The 19542-nt window shown below is 36.5% G+C and overlaps 1 protein-coding gene across 10 annotated transcripts; it reads right to left on the bottom strand.

Annotated features, from left to right (window-relative positions):
- Positions 1-95: 95 nt before the first annotated feature.
- Positions 96-17860, bottom strand: dcun1d4 (DCN1, defective in cullin neddylation 1, domain containing 4). Of its 10 annotated transcripts, none has more exons than XM_079888365.1 (12): positions 17772-17844; positions 13784-13854; positions 12607-12646; positions 10369-10456; positions 9173-9261; positions 6583-6628; positions 5222-5292; positions 5042-5133; positions 4832-4940; positions 3219-3323; positions 2107-2209; positions 96-1966 (listed from the first exon to the last, which is right to left on the bottom strand). In XM_079888365.1, the coding sequence occupies exons 5-12, from the start codon at positions 9182-9184 to the stop codon at positions 1911-1913; spliced, it is 594 nt and encodes a 197-aa protein (XP_079744491.1). In that variant the 5' UTR covers positions 9185-9261; positions 10369-10456; positions 12607-12646; positions 13784-13854; positions 17772-17844; the 3' UTR covers positions 96-1910. The 10 variants fall into 10 exon arrangements, 9 of the variants coding, with proteins under 9 accessions (XP_079744491.1, XP_079744492.1, XP_079744490.1 ...); XM_079888366.1 differs by having other exon boundaries at positions 17459-17803; XM_079888364.1 differs by having other exon boundaries at positions 17640-17788.
- Positions 17861-19542: the final 1682 nt, after the last annotated feature.

Genomic DNA, 19542 nt, shown 5'->3' with positions numbered 1-19542 from the left:
TGCTGAGTGAATACTTGATAAATAATTTATGGTTAACAACCTCCATCTTTCAGAGAAAAAAAATCTGAACAGAACAAAAATGTCTTGTAACCACGAAAAAAAAAACATAAAAAAAACTTCAGTTACCCAAAATATGCTTTGATAAAGTTAATATTGATTTTGTCTCTGTACTCTAATTCCTTATAACAAAATTAGTACATTTTCATGACGCTGCAGATATACTGAAATGCTGCAGTCACTCATGAACTTGGTAGTTTAGCACTTGGTGGAGATGGTGGAGGAGGCAATGCAGAGAAGAACATCTCAACAGATGAGGTTACAAGTGTGTTTAAGCTCTAAATACCATCACACAATCATGTTTTTCATAAAGCGTTAAGACTGCATGACCGCGGATACCCAAATTAAGCACAAAAAGTCCACTTCTACAAATACCTGTACAAAAAACAAAAAAAAAAAACAAAACAAAACAAGAGCGAAACAAATTCAGGAAAAGGAAAAACCTCATTCATTCATTCACAAAGACAGCTCTAACTGCAGAATGCATGCATGCTTTTGTTCTTGTTCAAATGACAAGTTAGCTTCACGCCACAGCCATAGACAAAACTCAACAGTTTTACAAACATAACTAGAACGTTAAATAGTTGCTAGGCATTGGTCACTATGGGTTAAATTGATCATATTTGACCACAAGATCTGTGGACGAGGATGTGGCCAAATGAGAGTCAGTGTTTAGGGCAGAATACCTGTTTTTATATTTTTGTGGCAATTCATCACAGAAATCAAAAGTGCACTTTAACAGCTTTCTTCTGTCCTGTCTCTTTTCCATCACTTAGATCTATGTCTTGTCATTTGAATGACATGCACAGTTTAGTTACATTGCTAAGGAATCAAATGATATAATTAATGCATTCTGCAGTCAATTTAACCTGCTCACACTCCTCTACAAGATGGCCATATCTGCCATTGCCAGTGTGTATGCACAATGGACATGCGAGTCAGGAAAAAGATACTGGGCTCTATGTTCATGATAAGTATAGCCTCTGTTCTTATAAGCTATTCAAGTTGATCTCATAATCAATATCAAAAATGAAGTGGTGAAAGGTATACTGATACCACAGGAAGTACTTACAGCAGAATGTCTATGACACTCTTGCTTGTGGTGTGCTTTATTAAATGGCAACCAAGTGCAGTGAGACTGGTAAAAATAAAACTTACGGCATAGGTCGCTATGTAACTATGGTAACATGCTCTGAATGTCATCCTCCTCCAACATAAAAACCGTAGTAAACAGTGTTTGGACCACATCAGCAGAGTGATACTGTAAGCTATTTCCATTTTGAACCAAAAAGTCTTAGTATTTAGTCGCCGACCTTCAGTAAAAAGCCAGTTCCTTCTTTTCTCTGCCCTTCCAGGCCTAAATTACCTAAATGTCTTAAATCTTCAGACAGTATGGGGGTTTTTACCTACCCTGCCTTGTGGAGAAATCCATCCTCCTTTTAAGAGCCTATTCATTCACATTCACAGCAATATGAAACATCACAGTGGGGTGGGAAGGCGGCTCCGAGGCTGGCCGTGTGCTTACCCACAATGCATTGTGGGCTATGGGAGGTATTAGGTGGAGTCGGTGAAGTGCTGTTTCTCCAACACACAACCACCAGTGACCCTCCTATGGCCCCGACTAAAAGGGCGACATACAAACATGTGCATTGATATTACATTCTATGCAAACACTCACACACTCAAGCCCTCACAGCCAGAGGCCACCATCAGTCTATCCCAAACTCTTCAGTTTTGATTTGTACTTTTTTTTCTAGATGTTTGTTTCAAAGCCGTTTCTGTCGTCATTGTCATGGTGATTGTTGGCGATTAGTTTCTAGTTGGTGATGGTGGTAGGCATGGGGAAGCTGTCGCTACGACATCTCTCGATCTTTATACCATTCCACAAACTCATCCAACAGCACTGGCCCTAAGCAAAGAGAGAAAAAAAAAGTCAAAAGGCAAATCTGATGTACTTCCAGCTGCATTTTACAAAATAATGATGGATGTCTTAATTGGGGTATAATTAGAAGTATACAGGCGTGTTAAAGTGTGGGTGCTTGTACTCACAGGCCCCGTCCTCATCATAGTTACTGAGATCAAGGTTGATAGTCCTACTGAATTCTAGAACATTGCACCATTGATCTTTATTTATAACCTTATACTTCGATTGCTGTGAGGGGATAAAAAAATGGGGGGGGGGGGGGGGATATGTCACTGTCAAAAATTTCATTGACATAGAATATGTACTGATGTGCAAATATATGTATTAAATACCAGTCAAAAGTTTGTACTGATTTTGTTTCCCTTATATTTAAAGGTGCTGTATGTCATTTTTTGACTGTACTAAAGCATAAAAATTCCATAATATGTTTGCAGATATTTAGGAAACTGTAGAAAAATGCTACAGCCAGTTATTCTACTTTGAAATGTGCGTTCCGTGTCAGAATGTCTGTTTTTGTTTTGATCTGTGTGATTCCGCCCACTGCCAATTTACCCAAAAGTATTTCGACACCCCAGGTTGCCAGTTGGTGGAAAACACAGCGTATTGCAGCCATGGAAGTCAATAAACAAACGAGTCAAAGATTGCAGATTCTATCCGACCTAAAAAGCATCCATCTAAAAATCTCTATGAACAGAAGCATAGGCTTTCATTGTCAATTGCCTATTGCGTGTCCTCAATCTAGCAACCCACATGAGCATTGAGTCTTTGGAGGAGGGGGCGGGTGAACAACTCTACTCCAATATTTTGAATTTGGACTGCAGTACCCATTCCAACAGCTAGATGTCAATATTACATACTGCACCTTTAAAGCTCTATTCTAAAACTGAATTGTGGTTACATATGAATGTCTACATGGAGCAATTTAAATTTAATTTTTTAATTAATTGTTTTGGAACATAGATGAGTTGGAACATAAAAGCAGCCAAGAAAATGGCCAGTTTGTGAACACCTTCAATGCGGTTTAAAAAGTATTCCGAGATCCAAGAAGCTGGCTGAGAGAATGTCAAATATAAGCCGTTTAAGGTTTGTGTTGTATGTGTATAATTTTTGTGACATTTATATTATTCTAAAATGTGGAAATCAGTAATAATGAATCTGCAAGTGTGTCAAAACATTTGACTGGTCTTGTAAAATGATTAAAGTTACACTGATAAACTGTAAAGATTAAAATATTTACTTCTAGAAACTGGTTAAACACTGGAAATAATGGCCAGGTCTTCCCAAGCAGAAGTCCCAGCATACACTTGGCAGTATTCAAGTCTAAACTCCTCTGATCCTTCTCCTGCAAAGGGGTGGAACCAGATTCAATTTTAAACATTTTGAATACAAGTTCACACATCACAATAAAAATACTGAGTTGGCAATTATGGTAGTGAGGTAACAATCTATAAATGACCCATTATTGCCAAAATACTTAAATCCAGGTTGCTCTTCGAGGACCATTTCAGAAATTAATGTACTGTGTACTCTATACTCTAAGCAGTCTGAGCTTGAACATATCAGGCATGAAAACTGGTCAGGGGTAAAAAAGGTGAGAAGGATATGGCATCAAAAAATTCAATCCAATCAACTTTAAATATATAGCACATTTTAAAAAACAAGGTTACCAAAGTGCTGCACAAAGAATAAATAGAAAATATAATAACACACAAAACATATGGGGGCCATTTTAATGTGTGAAGGCAAGTATTTACACAAAACACAGCATGAGATTATTTTTTCTTTTTCGCCTGAACCAGAATCTCAAGGGCCCGTTTTCTCTGTTTAGCTCGACCCCCCTCAAATTTTGTCAAAAAAAAAAAAAAATTTTTTAGTCACCAGTGTTAATTTCGTAAAAAAAATGTGTTGATTACCTTTTTTCCCCTGACCAAGACAAGGCAATGAGAGACGACACCCACGTCATTAAACGATAACTGACTATATCAACACATGCAATATCGTTGACAAAAAAAGACGAGACTGAAATGTGTTTAAAAAAAATAAAAAATTAACCCAAACCACTTATTTTTGTCGAATAAAGGAGAAGGCAACACATTACAGACTGTTTTTACGAGCGTTCATGCTTACGGTTTCCAGATTTCAATAATTTAAACCCCAGTCAGAGCTTTTCTGTTAAAAGAGCACGTTTTCTACCCGGTATCTGGCAACCATACGCACGTGCGCGCTTTCTACACTTCTGAAGAAGCGCGGATGATCTGAAAACACAGACAAGTAAGCTGGAGTTCCGCGATCTTCATTTGAGATTTTCATTGAAAAGATTTTCTCACGACCCTACCCCCCACCAAATATTTTCTCATAGGATCTGCACAAATCACGTTGGTGACCCATTTTGGTTTTAAAGCCCAGGCGTGAACATTTCTGTTTTATCTAGACAGGATGGATGTCATGTTATCCATTCAAGGTTGCCATATGCTATTTATTTGTACTCATCCACTTTATTGGCCTTATCGAATGGCTCCTGTAAGAGCTTCACTCAGCAAATCTCCATTCGCTTTATAATTCATACCAAGGGAGTGGGAAAATAATAATCATTGGGACAAGAGATACTTCTGCTGAGCAGAATAAGAGGTAAAACAACCTAAAATAGCACCATCTCTCAGCAGTCTCAAGCCCTTGTCTGTTGTAACTGACGAACTGTGATGAGCAAAAAAAAAATTATTCAGAAAGGGTCCAGATGCACAGTCACAAGCAATCATTAAACCAAATGTATTCTTTTAATACTTCAACACTATAAGAGCTTTTAAAGTCGACGATGATTAGTGTTAATCAATCAGTCCTACACATACTCACCCTGGCAAAGTCAAAGGCATATCGGTAAATGAGCTTGAAACTGGTGGCATCGTTGAGGACGGACCTCAGGTAGTCTAGAGAGTTCCTGAGTTTTTCAGTAGAGTCACATCTGCATATGACAGAAAAAGAGGAAAAGTAAAGTTTGGGACAGAAAGAAGTGTAGTAGCATGGTAGTAGATGTATACAAGGTCCATGTTTAGCCAGACATACTGCAAAGAGCCCATTCCCTTGAGCCACTCCTGTAAAGTGAAGTAACCCATACTCTGGGCATCAAGCTTCCAGGCCAATACCAGCATCACCACCTACGTACAAATATACATTAAAATGACCACTGATGAGATGTTTTTAGAGGAAAATGTAAAACCATATCAGATTAATTTAGTTTCTTACATTCTCTGGCTCCACTCCAATGTCTTCACAGAATTTCTCCATCCCTTCTGGTCCAACCACATCATCACACCCTATTAACACAACACATGCAGACACAATTTAATTTTATATACATTGGCCCCAAAAAGTATTTGGACACTTAAGCCACAATAAAAAAATAAATAAAAAAAAATGTAAAAAAGTATTTGAATTGCATAACATTTTAAAACTAGTGGCCTTTAACCCTTAAACGCATACTGTGGGTCTTTAGAGACCCGGGACTTCATTCACTACCCTCCTTCTCATTCATTTTTTAAAGTTAGACATCAACCTTCTTAGTATTCCTTAATCAATTCATTATAAACAATATAACAAGAAAACAATAATAAAAGAATAAAAGAATTCCTGTTTTCCCATTTATTTTTTGTAAAAATTGTATAGGGTCGCTAACGACCCGAGGCATGTAACAGTGCAAGTATATTTTTTCTGTACAACAATTGAATCTTTGATGACTAAGTGCAAATAAACTTTATTCTACAAGGTGGCAATGTCACACAATGAAGTGACATTTCACTCATAGTTACCGCAGGCAGAAAATAAAAGAATAGGAAGTATCATCAGCAGAACTTGAATTGGCTCAGTGATTTACTACAGAGCAAGTACTGAACGCAATCAAATATTAATGTCACACTCACTTATCGGTGGATCTGGTGTAGAAGCTTTCAGCGATCAAAAGATTGATTTTGAAGATGTTGAAAATGATAGTTTTGAGAATATGTTTGAGATCGAGAATATGAGCCAGATGCTGAATGTACTGGGAAATGATCTATGACGAGGACAGTTATGATGGTATAAAACATCTGCTCAAACTGAACTCTTCCAAGCTCCAAAAGGTAACAAAATATGCTTTATTTTATTCTTCTGTAATTGTTACTCTAATACCAGGAGAGTTTTATGTTATCGGGACACGTAGAGATGCATCTGTGTTAGATATAGATCCGGGTCGCTAAAGACCTGAATATGTAATAATGACTGGCGAAACATTCATGCATTTAAGGGTTAAGGACACTTCAATCAAAACATTTAAAAAAGGTTTGTTTGAAATCTAAATCTAATCTTAAGATTCAAAATATGAAGCAACAGATGAAGACAAAAAGTCTTGGACATTTTTGGTTGTCAAACTCTATTCTGCTAGGACACTTGTGTGAACTAAAAAGTGAAGTTCTGAGAAAAGCATCATTTGCGCAGATGCCACTTGGTTTGATATTTTGTATCTTGTTATTTGATATTTTGTATGCATTTAAATTCAGACATTTTGTGTGTCTTAAGTGTGACTTAAGTGCCCAAATACATTTTAGTATATACTTATAGTCACTATTTACATCTTAACTTCATTTGGAAAGTCTCTGAAGTCACAAGGGTGGAATTCTGAATAAAAAAAGAAAAGGAAAAAAAACTAGCGTAAATTTAGCTGACATTATTCACTGCCTTCTAGACATTTCAAGTCAAATTATATCAGCTTATCAGCTCTTGATGTGATTATACCATGTTGAAGACCTTACCAGTGACTAAGTTTACATGGACAGCAGTAATTTAATTACTGACCTTATTCTGAATAAGACAATATTCTGATTAAGGTGTTTACATGAGTTGCTTTTAAAATATTCCTTTCATGTTCCCGTTTTACATGTTATAGAACATAGTTCGATTAATGGCACACGTCATTACGTCACCATGCCACGCCGTCCAATGTTCTCTCCTTATCAATATACAGTTCACAGGGCTCGAATTTTGTTGTTCCACACTGTGGAACAAGCTCCCACTGTATATTGAGTTCAAGTTATGTCTCAAAACTTATTTATTTTCTATTGCTTTTAGCTTATAATGATTGTTCTTTTTTAAACTGTGTTTAGTATTACTTGTGTTACTAATTTCTATTAGCTCTATTTTCTATGTGTACAGCACTTTGTCGGGCAGTGGCCGTTTTTAAATGAGCTATAAATAAACTGAACTGAACTTATAATGCGGGAAATTCCCACAAACATTTATTCACTCTAGCATGTAGGTTGTATGAGTAAATTAATCCACACATATTATAAAATCAAATCAGTCATTTTAAAACTTTCTGCGAAACATAATTTCACAAACAGCGTGAGTGATTCAGCGGTGCCAGACTCTCGCGTTTTGGGACTTGGGACAGTTGATGGAATTGTCATTTGCACAATCGGGCCAGTGTTGCATCGTCACTAAAGTTTATAATTTGGACTTCTTTAAATCTATGGAAGTAAAATAATGGCAAACGTTTAAAAAAAAAAAGAAGTTTGTTGAATTGCACTCATTGAAAAAAAAAATGCATTGCATTAACCGTGCTTGCATTTTAATGCATTGTATTTTTAAGGCTTGCATTTTCATGGGCTGAAATTCAACATGGTTGTATATTTATGCTGTGAATATAAACATTCAATAATCCACATTCAATAATCAAATAATATCCATTAATCCAAGCAACCTCACAAAAAGCTCGCAAGTAACCAAACTGACTACTTTTTCACAGATTATAGGGCTGAAAACGGTCAAAAACACAAAATTATGTTAAAATTCCAGTATACTCATAAACACAGGTGGTTATGACTTAAATAAACACAAACAATAAATTGAGAAAGAAAACACATGCATAATGAATCCGTGCACTAGCTCTTAAAGTGACAGTGGCAGTGGCTGTCATTAATGTTCATAAAACAACAAAAGATAGCTTTAATTGTAAAGAATTAGGATTAATAGCCTATGTATTTAATTAATACAGGACTAAAATACTATCCAGTGTTAGGCCTATTTTACATTTGATTACTTTATTCAGTTTCTGTAGTATTTCTGTACCTGAATACTAGTGTTAGACCTTTCAGATAGGTCTAACACTAGCATTCAGGTACAGAAAGACAATTTAAGTCAAAGATTGAAATCAAGCTTCCTTGTGTTGTGTAAACTCTTGAGCAACAAAATTACACCATTGTAAAAAACACAAATACAATGAGTAAGCAAACATTTAGGTGAGATAAATGTTACTTCTAAAACCAACACCCCTAACCACCACTACTTAACCCCTAATTAACTTTGAGTATGACTTTAGCCGGATTAAGGTAATCAGAGATCCCTACTCATGGTCGTTTATTTATCAGAGTATTGTCTTAAAGGAGAGCTCCGGTCAATTTTAACATTGAGCTCATTTTTTTGTAAATTTGGAGTGCTGTCAGTACAGAGAACAACGACAAAAATCGGTGTTGCCTACACCGTGTTATCCTCTTTTTAAAATTTGCACCCTGTTGACTTAAATGGGGCAAGTTTTAAACCTGCTTTTAGCCTCTTAACATCCTTGATGTGTCATTACAAGTGCCTAGCCACGTGAGTGATTCCTTTAGAGTGAACGCGGGTGAATCTGACTGCAGTAGATGTGAAAGATATGAATAAAAATGATGTTTATTCAGCCAGCGCTCATACCTGTATTTACATCCTGTTTTCGGTTGAAGTCCACAGTAGTCGATTGTTGAGTTCACGCGCATAGGTTTAGTACGTACGATCATGCGCCCGAACTCGACAATCTACTGCAGTCAGATTCACCCGTGTTCACTCTGAAGGAATCACTCACATTGGCTGTGCACTTGTAATGACACATCAAGGATGTTAAGAGGCTAAAAGCAGGTTTAAAACTTGCCCCATTTAAGTCAACAGGGTGCAAATTTTAAAAAGAGGATAACACTGTGTAGGCAACACCGATTTTTGTCGTTGTTCTCTCTACTGACAGCACTCCAAATGTACAAAAAAATGAGCTCAATGTTAAAATTGACCGGAGTTCTCCTTTAATCTGCTTATTATCGGAATATTGTTGTCCATGTAAACGTACCGAATGACATTAAAAAGTCGTTTATGATAGTTCATAACATGATAACAAAACTCAACATGACTCAGCGTACATACCTGCATATTCATAAAACCACTCTAGACATCTCTTGCTAGAAAAAGCTTCAGCCTCCTGGATTTGCAATGTCTCCTGTTTTCTGTAAACACTGAAATGAATAGACAGGACTGAGCAGATGCTATTTAAATATACTTAAACACACACTTGTATGAACATTAAAGCGTAAACGTGCTGCATATGATACAAACAAGAGGACACATGCTCTGAGGGCAAAAATCCATCCACAAACACAGATCTGATGGTGCAATTAACAGTTATGACAGTTGTGCAATTTACTTTTTACATTATTATAACATTCAGTTCCTTCCGTGAATAAATACAGAATTCTCATCTTTGATCACCAAAATGACATATTTAAAAGTTTTTTCCTGTGAATGTTTTTTATTAAAATACGCGAGCTCAGAGATTCACTCTGTCAACTTACTGAAGTAAACGCTGCACAATGGTATCACTTTTTACAACGTCGGACACATAACAGTAATTAATATGATTAAACTTTTGCTTGACTATGTTATCAAACAGCTAATAATGTGTTGCTAATGTTACACAAACCATGATCCCATTCACCATCTCAGCCTGCCTTCTAAAAATCAGCATCTTTAGAAATGCTTTGAACATCATAGAACGTCAGTGGAGAAAGGCATATAGTTCATCATAACATACATCACATGCATAATTCACCCGCTATATTGCTAAATTTACCCAATTTTTCATATCAACAGAAAAAAATATATCGGGATAACCTGCTGGCTTCTTTTGAGACTCCCCTGCTTTAGAGCATAGTAGCGATATGCTAAAGCCCGCCCAGACGCACGTTGACGTGATTGGTTACAAGGTAGTTTGTGATGTAAGAAACGCAGGCGATTTCAAACCATGTTTTTGAGACGGTCTTTGTTTCACTGGAGTTTTAAGGAGAAAATACTCAGCAATGGTGTTGACATGAATTTGCACATGGTTTCTTATTAAAAACACCACATAGACATAAGTGTTCATTAAAAACTTGATTTTCACCACAGGGGGCATTTAACTAATATGCTTTGATAGGTACCTAGTTTAGTTGTTAATCAAAAAGTTGGGCAGATGAATGCATGTGTATGTATGAGTGAATTAGAGGAAGGTCAACAGACAGATGGAATGGACAGAGATGGAGAGGCTGGAGAGATGGTTGAATGGAAAGGTGATGTTTTGAGCATACTTATCCTGCCGGCTCTTCTTAGCAGACAGGTCATCTCCAGCAGTGGGTCTCCTCTTTTTCCTGGGGGGCATGGCTCTGGAGCAGCAGGCTGGAAAAAAAGAAAGAGACAGAACACAAAGATGATGATTATTTTTGTTTCTCTTTTTCAGCCATTCCCTCCCACAAACCAGGGATATGTCCTCATGTAATTTGTCCTAACCAGACGCGATGCGATAAAGATTCCAGTGACAAATAATTTGTCTGTCCACACTAGACGCGACTGCGAGATGCGTAAAAAATCAATCAAAACCCACAGCCAATCAGAACAGCGTGTGGGCGGAGTCTCGCGGCAAGTGAGCACCAGAGAGTAATCTTGACGGCAATCGCAAGAAAGTGGATAAGTAGGCTACATAGTCAAATCCACAAATATTACACCATTTAAACATTATTCAAATACATAGGTTACTCAGTTACTAAAACAAAACTTTGTCAAATAATACACTTGTTTGTTCACAGTTTGAACGTTCCATTTGTTTCATTTCAAGATCTGAGGTGAATTATCCATTGTTGCTTTTATGGCTACAAAGCTGGGAGCACTAAATGATATTCAAAGTCACATTACATGCACATAAACAGTACCTGAGATTATCATTGCCACACTGTGTTTGTTGTTCCAGCCGCGACTTCGCAGAAAAATAGAAACCGTTTCTAAAATAGAATTGACGCGTGTCGCCGTCGCGGCTGGTTAGGACAAAAACTCTGATTAACATGGAAAAGATACCTTTTATCGCGCGTCGCGTGTAGTTAGGACACGGTGTGAGACGCAGTCCCGGTTCCAGAATCAAAAAATTGAGGGTGCTTCTGAAAATAGTGAGGATGCTCTAATAAAATAAGTGTAAGCAAAGGCTCCTTGTACAGAGAGACATTTATGATTATTTACAAGTCATTACTTTTATAAATAATTTGAATAGAATTCAATTTTTTTTTGATATTAATATTTTTCTATTAATCTATTAGTCTGCATTTACATTGCTCATTGCAATTTCGAGAGTGAATCCCGCATTTATATGTAGATGTCACTTCCGAAACTTCGTAGCATGTGTAATTGGCCATCAAAAAATAATGTATTCAATGGTTTATATATAGCCTCGAAAGCACGCAAAGACTAAAGAAGCCGTCACTCATCTCAGTTCATCACGATCTCACAAAGTTCCATTATAATCAATGAAGCTGTCTACACTGCAAAAAGAATCTCTTACTTGCTTTGTAACTTTATTTGCTAATGAGAAGATTCACGAATGTGCAGAACTCAGCACTGAACAAAAACGACGGCATTTTAAGCAGTGAGTGGACTAAAACACCTCTGATTGGCCATTGCATTCAAGAGATACAAAACAACAAACAAACATCTCTGTGATTGGCTACATTTTCACCTCTGCAAAAACACGTTGTAAATAGAAACATTTGACGTTCTCCAGAGCACAAACACAAATACACACTGGTGCATTTTCCAAATTTGTTTCGCCAATATGCTATTATTACAAGCTTTCATCAAGCACCCCTGTAGAACCGGGCCTGATGAGACGTCCTGCAAGCTCAATAGAGCCTTTATAAAGCCTGAACATTAAGACCTGAAGGAATGGGACTTCTATAGGGGACAAATATGAGGATTACAGTAAAAGTACACTACCTTTCAAAAGTTTGTGTCAGTAAGATGCTCACAAAGACTGCATTTATTTGATAAATAAAATACAGTAAAATAGTCATATTGTCATATTTTATCATATTTTAATGCATGTTTAAATGTAATTTATTCCTGTGATGACAAAACTGTATTTTCAGCATCAATACTCCAGTCTTCAGTGTCACATGATCCTTGAGAAATTATTCTAATATGCTGATTTGGTGCTCAAGAAACATTTATTATTATTATCAATGTTGAAAACAGTTGTGCTGCTAAATATTTTTGTGGAAACCGTACAGATACATTTTTTTTAAATGTTCTAATAAACAAAGTTTAAATTTATTTTAAATAGAAATCTTTAGTGACATTTTTTGCAATGTCCTAACTGTCACTTTTGATCAATTTAATGCTTTCTTTCTAAATAAAAGTATTAATTTAAATTTTTTTTTTTACTTGACATTTTTGAACAGTAGTGTAGAAGTAAAAATTACACACACACACACACACACACACACACACACACACACACACACACACACACACACACACACACACACATATATATATGTCACTACCTGTGCCGTGAGTCTCTGGGCCGACGTCTTCTGTCAGGTTCTACGGTGAGAAAGAGACTGCATTTAACAACCACCATCACTTTCTCTCTCTCTATCTCTACATTCTGCAGCAGACAAGCAGCTATTAGCACCGCACCAAAAAAAAGACAGTAAGCAAGTGTGTGATGTAGGTGGCTGATCATCTTTTTTTCCTGTAACCTTTACAGATGCTACCAGTGCAGCTTTATCAAAGACATCGTTCTGGAAATAAGATAATGTAGAGCACAATTCTGTGTCAATCAGGGTTATGAGGGTAGTTATTTAAGTAAATGGCTGGATCAAAGGTTAATTTTGTAGTATGTAAAAATGCCGTTGAGAGTCCTAAACTCTCATATAGCCAAACACAGCAATCCGACAATGCTAATCTACCAGTACACCGGTCAGTACAGCACTGTCAGCTCTTGCATTAATCTTAATATAAGAATATATGTCCTTTAAGCCTACACAAAATCTGTGTGAAGAAAAATTTTAAATTTCAAGCGCCCATCATTCACTCTTTACTCGTCTACTGTCCATTGCCCGATTGTTTAATAAGACTTTACTACCCCATTTCTGTTCAATGCATTTTACCATTTACCAAATATAGCGCATATGTGTGTGAAAAAAGTCTGCAGATTTCATCTAGACCTGGTTATAGATCATGTATGATCTAAAGGCTCTTTAACATGTTTTATCTTTTAAATATCTTCATGTTTGAAGGCTGACAAATCAAACAAATATCTGACCAAGAGTTTTTACTTCATAATCATAATCACAAACCTTTATTTGCTGGATTCAACTTCAGCAATAGCATACAGAGAACATATCTGGTTTTTCAGAGAGATTCATCCATGTATTTTCTAATAGTTCCACTAAATAAATTTAGACTTAAACTACACAATCAATGATACATTGATAAACTTCATTATTGACCTTGAAAACTGAAAATTTTGTTGATTTTGTGTGGATTTAGTGGCCTACCTGCCAGAATCATATTGATACAAAAGAATCAATCATCTAGTGATAAACTAAACATGAAATGTGCACAAATCCCATCTGTATAAATGCTCTTGGTTTAAATGATTTAAAGGCAGGAATGTTAAATCTGGCAAAAAAGCTGATGAGTATTTAAGTGCAGGCAAATGGAGTCCATTTTTACCAGCCTGTGCAGGGTGTGGTAGATCTTGTGGATACTGGCCAGTGTGGACAAATGAGAGTTCAGCTGGAAATCTGTGAGGGAGATATAAAAATAAACATCTGTTACTTCTGGCAGTTATGTACAAACATCTGGGCTGTACATGGGTTTCTGTGTGTTTGTGTGTTTGTTCACACAGTGTCTTCAGTCTAGATGTAAAAGTTATTGAGAATATGGAAAAAAGAAGCATCCGCTTCAGTCAGCCTCTAGAGTGACATAAATACGAGAGGCCATGTGAGATACTTAAGTGTTTCTAATAAGCTAATACATACAAAATGCATTTAACTGCTTTATGTGCCTTCATTATAAGCATAGTTATGGATCAACATTGTCATCCACAATCTTTATATGGTGGTTCCCAAACTGGGGTACACATACCCCTGGGTGTATGCGAGGCGACAGAAGGGGTAGCCTGTTAACAAAATGCCATTCATTTTTGCCATTCATTTAATTAAAGTATGCTGCCTTAGCAAATCAAGCTACATTACTGCCGTTCTCGATAATGTACCTTCGTAAAAGTGGGGATTTAGCACTTACTAGCATTAAGAAGAACTAGACAGACTGTGGTGCATAAAGATCGATTAAGACTCAAAACTCTTCTAGTTTTTAATGTTGATATTATACGGGCAAGAATGCAATTTTTCCCAAATATCCACACAATTGAAATTGCGACATTCATTTTATACAACAAACAATAGGGTAATATTAAAGGTGCAATAGGTGATTCTTTACAGAAATTTTTTTTTGTTATGCTGGTTGAAAGTCTCCCCATATCCTGATAGCAATCACTATGTTAAGAGGTCTAAATGTATTTTTAGAAATATATATTATCTGTGGAAGGCGTAGGACCATAAAATGTTTGTTCAATTATTGCATTCGGTCCGAATTAAATGATAGCATGTGACATGTCAGTCAACGTGTGTTTGCATTCCACTGCACAGCCTGTTCACGCAGACATCATTCGTCATCAGCGCATTCACGTACGCTGTGCAGACAGAGCGAGAATGGCAGGCAAACAGTTGTTTATGTTCTTTATTGTAGTATTGTTACTCACTGTACTGTAAAGTTTTCTCACCGGTGAATGATACATGATGTAATCCAATAACGTTGTCTCTGGTCGTCTCGCTTCTGGTTTGTGCGTGTTCATGTGTTTTGGTGGAGGCGTGGCTTTGGATGGCGATTAGCAGTGAGGATTGAATGCTTTCAATGCTACCAGGCTAAAGTTAGCATTTCCCAGATCACCTATTGCACCTTCAAGCAATGTCCATTTTAAAAACAAAATTGTTTGCTCTATTTTGCAATGAAATAATTGTTCCAACGAAAGCCACAGCAGAACTGCAACACACAGCGGTGTTTTTGAACGAATCATGAGAGTCAATGATCCAATTACCCATTCATAATACAGCCACTTGTTTCATTATGGAATGAATGAATAAATAAATGAACGAACGAATGACTCGATGACTCACTCATTAAGACAGTGCCTTACCGCCACCTACTGGCGGTTTTAGTTTAATCTTCACTTCGTATCACTTTGTTTATACCATCATTGCATATTTCTCTATTGGACTTTTTTAGTTTATTTATATTAAACATTATTTATTGTACAAAGTTATTTATAAAGGTAAAGAGGGCAAATGTTGTCCAATAATGAAAAAGGTGTGACCGCAGTCTAAGTGGAAGAGGGGGGTCCGCCGAAGTATGTTAAATGCCTCAGGGGGTACGCCTCTCTAAAAAGTCTGGGAACCACTGCTTTATATTATATTATAGTGTGGTTTCATCATTAAGAAAGTAAATGTCAGTGTGGAGGTCATATTTCTCTTGCATGTTAATATCAGGTCCTAGTGAATATCAGATATCTAGAATAAATTTGTGGAAGCAAAACTTGGGATTAGATATAGATAATTAAGAATAAATATGCACAGACCCAAATACAGATGGTTAATAGTCAATTGAAACTGGCTTACAAAGATTAACTGTAATTATGTTTATCTAAATAAAATCCACAGCGATATTCCAGAATGATACTTGTATTAAACGTAGCCTAACACTTCTAAAGGTGCATTGATTCACTGCATGTGATAATGTGAAGAAATTCAGAAAGTCAATAATGAAAGTCAGTAATGTGATACCAGTATTGGTCTTTTTTAATTTACCATTGAATCCACAGTTTTTCATTTTTATTCTTCCAGATAATATGGCCTAAATATCAAAACAAGATATTCAGATATGAATAGATATATATTTGTAAAGGTCAACGGCATCTTTTGAAAGGCCCACTATAACTAAGTAACTAAGAATAAAGAATTCTCCTCATGCAGTGCAATGGAAAAGATGTATATATTCTAAAGTATAAAGAAGCCTAATTTGAAAGTTTATGGATCTCTTGATATCATTTGTCAAAATGAAAATAACTACATAGTGTATTGACACCAATGTTTACACGGTAAATGCTTGTTATGCTGGTTATATTTTCTGTAACTTTTCTATGGTTTTATTATTTGGCATTTATTATTCTGTTTTTGATGTACATTTTTTCCAGTCTTGAAAATATGTAGCTTACGAAGGGAATACCTAAATAAATACAATATGCGGCGTATAAAACGTAGCCTAGCCTAAATGTGTTTTGGGCGCATGAAAACGAAAGTTAGCATTATTCATTTGTTAAGAAACTAAAGACTGGCGTAGCACCAAGAAAATGACGTAAGCATATGATTCATTTTGCACATATTATAAACTTCCACGTTCTCGTTATTCTGATAAAAATATAGATATATATATCGTACAGGCCTTGTAACGTTATATGAGCGATGTGCGAGTAGGCAGGCCTTTGAAACAACATTAAATTCAGATATAATGAAAACTATGTTATTTAAATAATGCCCGGTATCTAATTTAGTACATTACTAAAGCAAACTCGATATAAAATGAGACCTATTTATGAACCTCTGACGCAGTTGTCAGGAATACCAGTAGATACATAACACCCCAAACATGTAATAAACAGTATTAGTCGAATTCGCAACAAAATGTTTCAAACATTCACCGCTCTATATTGACAGTTCTTTAAAATAAAATGTTCTGCCACATAGTTAACACAAGAGTGTATACACACATAACTTGCAACGACTTTACAAAGTATCTGGAGAGTCTGTGGACTTCTGGGGAATGTAGTCTAACGACAAACAACGCCGTACGTTTGCCAATGAAATGGTTCGTCTGAATAAACCACATTTCCCAGAATTCCCCAAATCATAATTTCAATCGGTACTCTCCCCAACTGATGAATGCGACCCAAATGCTGCAAAAAAGATTTTCTATCTTTGATCAAAAACATTTTTTCACAACGATGTGCAATTGATCTTTCAGGTGGCCTTACAGTAATGCGTCAGATCACATTTGACGTGTTTGCAAGCACTAAATTTTTACACAACTGCGTCACAATTTTCACCCCCTGTCATTTTTCCGCAGTTTTCTGGGAAAAATCTGACCCGTTTAGCTCTAAAACAACAACCTTTAACTTGCTATTCGGTGGCTTTGCATTACTCGTTCGAGTTGTGATGAGATGGATCCCTTAAGGTTATTTGGGTATTAAAGGTAATTAGTGTACAAGTGTATTGTGTAAATAGGATCAGATACCTTGCTCGGATTGCTGTATATACACTCAAGCAAAGAAGGCTAAAATACAACGATCTTCCTTGCAAGGTCGTTGTCGTTTGCAAGCGCCCAAGACATCGGAGTAAAAACACAAAGAGAGCAGCTAGCAAGCTCAGAGTCAATCTGATGATTTGTATGCTCGGGTAACGGCTACTTTACTCACAAAATGCGTCAATACAGCAAATCATACGTCTTAAAAGAAGTCACGGCGACTTGTCAGGGTTCAGCAAGTTCGCAGCTGCCATCACAGGTCGACAGAACACGAATAACAGTGAAAACGTACTATTGTACTTACTTGACGCATCTGAGTGCATTTTTATGAAACACACAACTGTATTTGTGTGAGTCTTGCAGACCGGCCAGTGGGCGGGACACGTCAATATTATTCCTGCCCATAAATGATTTAGATGGGCCAAATTTTCAGGCACCACGCCCACTAGTGTCATTGATTGGTCGAGAGGAGTGTCATATACATTGCGCAAGAAGCAGTGTGTACATCCCGCCTCTAAACTAACGTGATTGGTTAAGGTGCTTTCATAGCCCCTCCTCTCAAAGCATATTATTGGCTGAGAAGTATGTCTACACCCATCAGTTACGATAGTTTCCTCGTGCAAAGAAGAAAGCCAGCCCACGATGACACGCTATTGGCTCAGCTGTGCACCAACACAGAGTCAACTTGGGTTAACAAAACAATGGTGAGAGAAAGAATACAGAGAAACACATTACTGAACGAGGCTGCTACTTTTGCTTGATTGAGCGCTATTGTTATCCAAAACATCGAAAAGTTTCAAAAGTAAATGGAAAATATCACAAGAAGCAGGAACCACATTTATGTTAGCCATTGTGATTAAAGCGGTAGCTCACCCACATCATCATTTCCTCACCCTCATGTTGTTTAAAACCTTTATGACTTTTATCTGTGGAGCGTAAAATGATATGCTTTGCAAACTAGCAGCTTCAGTCACCACTTATTTTAATGTTTAGACAAAAGATATTTTATTTGCAAATGGTGTCTGAGCTAGTGACCCATTTAGATGAGCAGATATATGCTTTACTCAAAGTAATTCAGTAAAACATACCCAGTGGCCAGTGCTTAGTATTACATGGTCTTTAATCTAAACAAAAGCTCACTACTGATATCGCTGTTATAATTTTTAATATTCTACACTGAGTTTTGTGTGGGATCAACAATCAGTTCTGCAATCTTTCCTTATCATTAATTCTCCTACATTTACAAGCATTCAACAGGCATATTGTATGCTGTTTATAATGCACTGAATATGTAAATTGGGATTTCAGACCAAAAAAAAAAAAACAAAAAAAAAAACTACTAAATCATCAATTGTTCTAATAAATTAGAAAGTAAGCTTTTTTTAGTTTACTAAATGTTTATATTGATGCCTTTTGTGCTCCAGTACTGATTGACAGTCTCTGACTGCATATCAAGCGTCATTTGGGTTAGTTGTTAAGTTACCCACTGGCAAATAAGCTTCTAAGCAGATATGGCTCCCATGCAATTTAATGAAGTTATAATATAACATAGCTACATTTAGAGTTCCTAATACAATATTCAAAATGTAAGTTCCCCAAACAAGGTCTTGGTTTCATCTCACACAACCCCAAGCACGGTTAGCTCAACTAGCTCAACTGTAATTTCGCCATGGATGTATTCGGGCCTTTAAACATAGAGGTTCCAAAAGGAGTTTTGCGCAGCGATGGCATAGAAGAATCATTATGGCTTCTCCAGAGAACCTTTCAGTATGGTTCTTAAAATAGCGTGTTTTCTTAGTGTGAAGAACATTTTTATAATATTTTGTGCAATGAGAAGGTTCCATGGATGTTTTCCATGAAACCAGAGTGACCTTAGGGTAAAAAAAGGATGTGAGGGAGAGAGGCATGTGCTGTATAAAGATCCTAGATCACGTAATTCTCACAACTCTCCAAACTTTTTTATGGAATTTTGTCTTATTAAAGTCTTTTAGAAAGATATTTCATCAGCTGAACAATCAGTGTGTTGTTAAACAACATTGAACAATTTTGTTGAAATTAAATATGGTATTTGATTA

Source organism: Squalius cephalus (assembly GCF_949319135.1).
Source record: "Squalius cephalus genome assembly, chromosome: 12".
In the NCBI taxonomy this organism is placed as follows: Eukaryota; Metazoa; Chordata; class Actinopteri; order Cypriniformes; family Leuciscidae; genus Squalius; species Squalius cephalus.
The sequence above is the reverse complement of the archived record's forward strand: the minus strand, read 5'-3'. Positions and strand labels throughout refer to the sequence as shown.

Coding starts and splice junctions, on each gene's coding strand:
- dcun1d4 (XM_079888358.1), bottom strand. CDS start 17,790: ATGCACTCAGATGCGTCAAGTAAGTACAATA. Junction 10,457..12,606: donor CCCAGAGACTCACGGCACAG/GTAGTGACATAT, acceptor CTTTTTTTCCAG/CCTGCTGCTCCAGAGCCATG. Junction 5,134..5,221: donor TTGGAGTGGAGCCAGAGAAT/GTAAGAAACTAA, acceptor ATTTGTACGTAG/GTGGTGATGCTGGTATTGGC.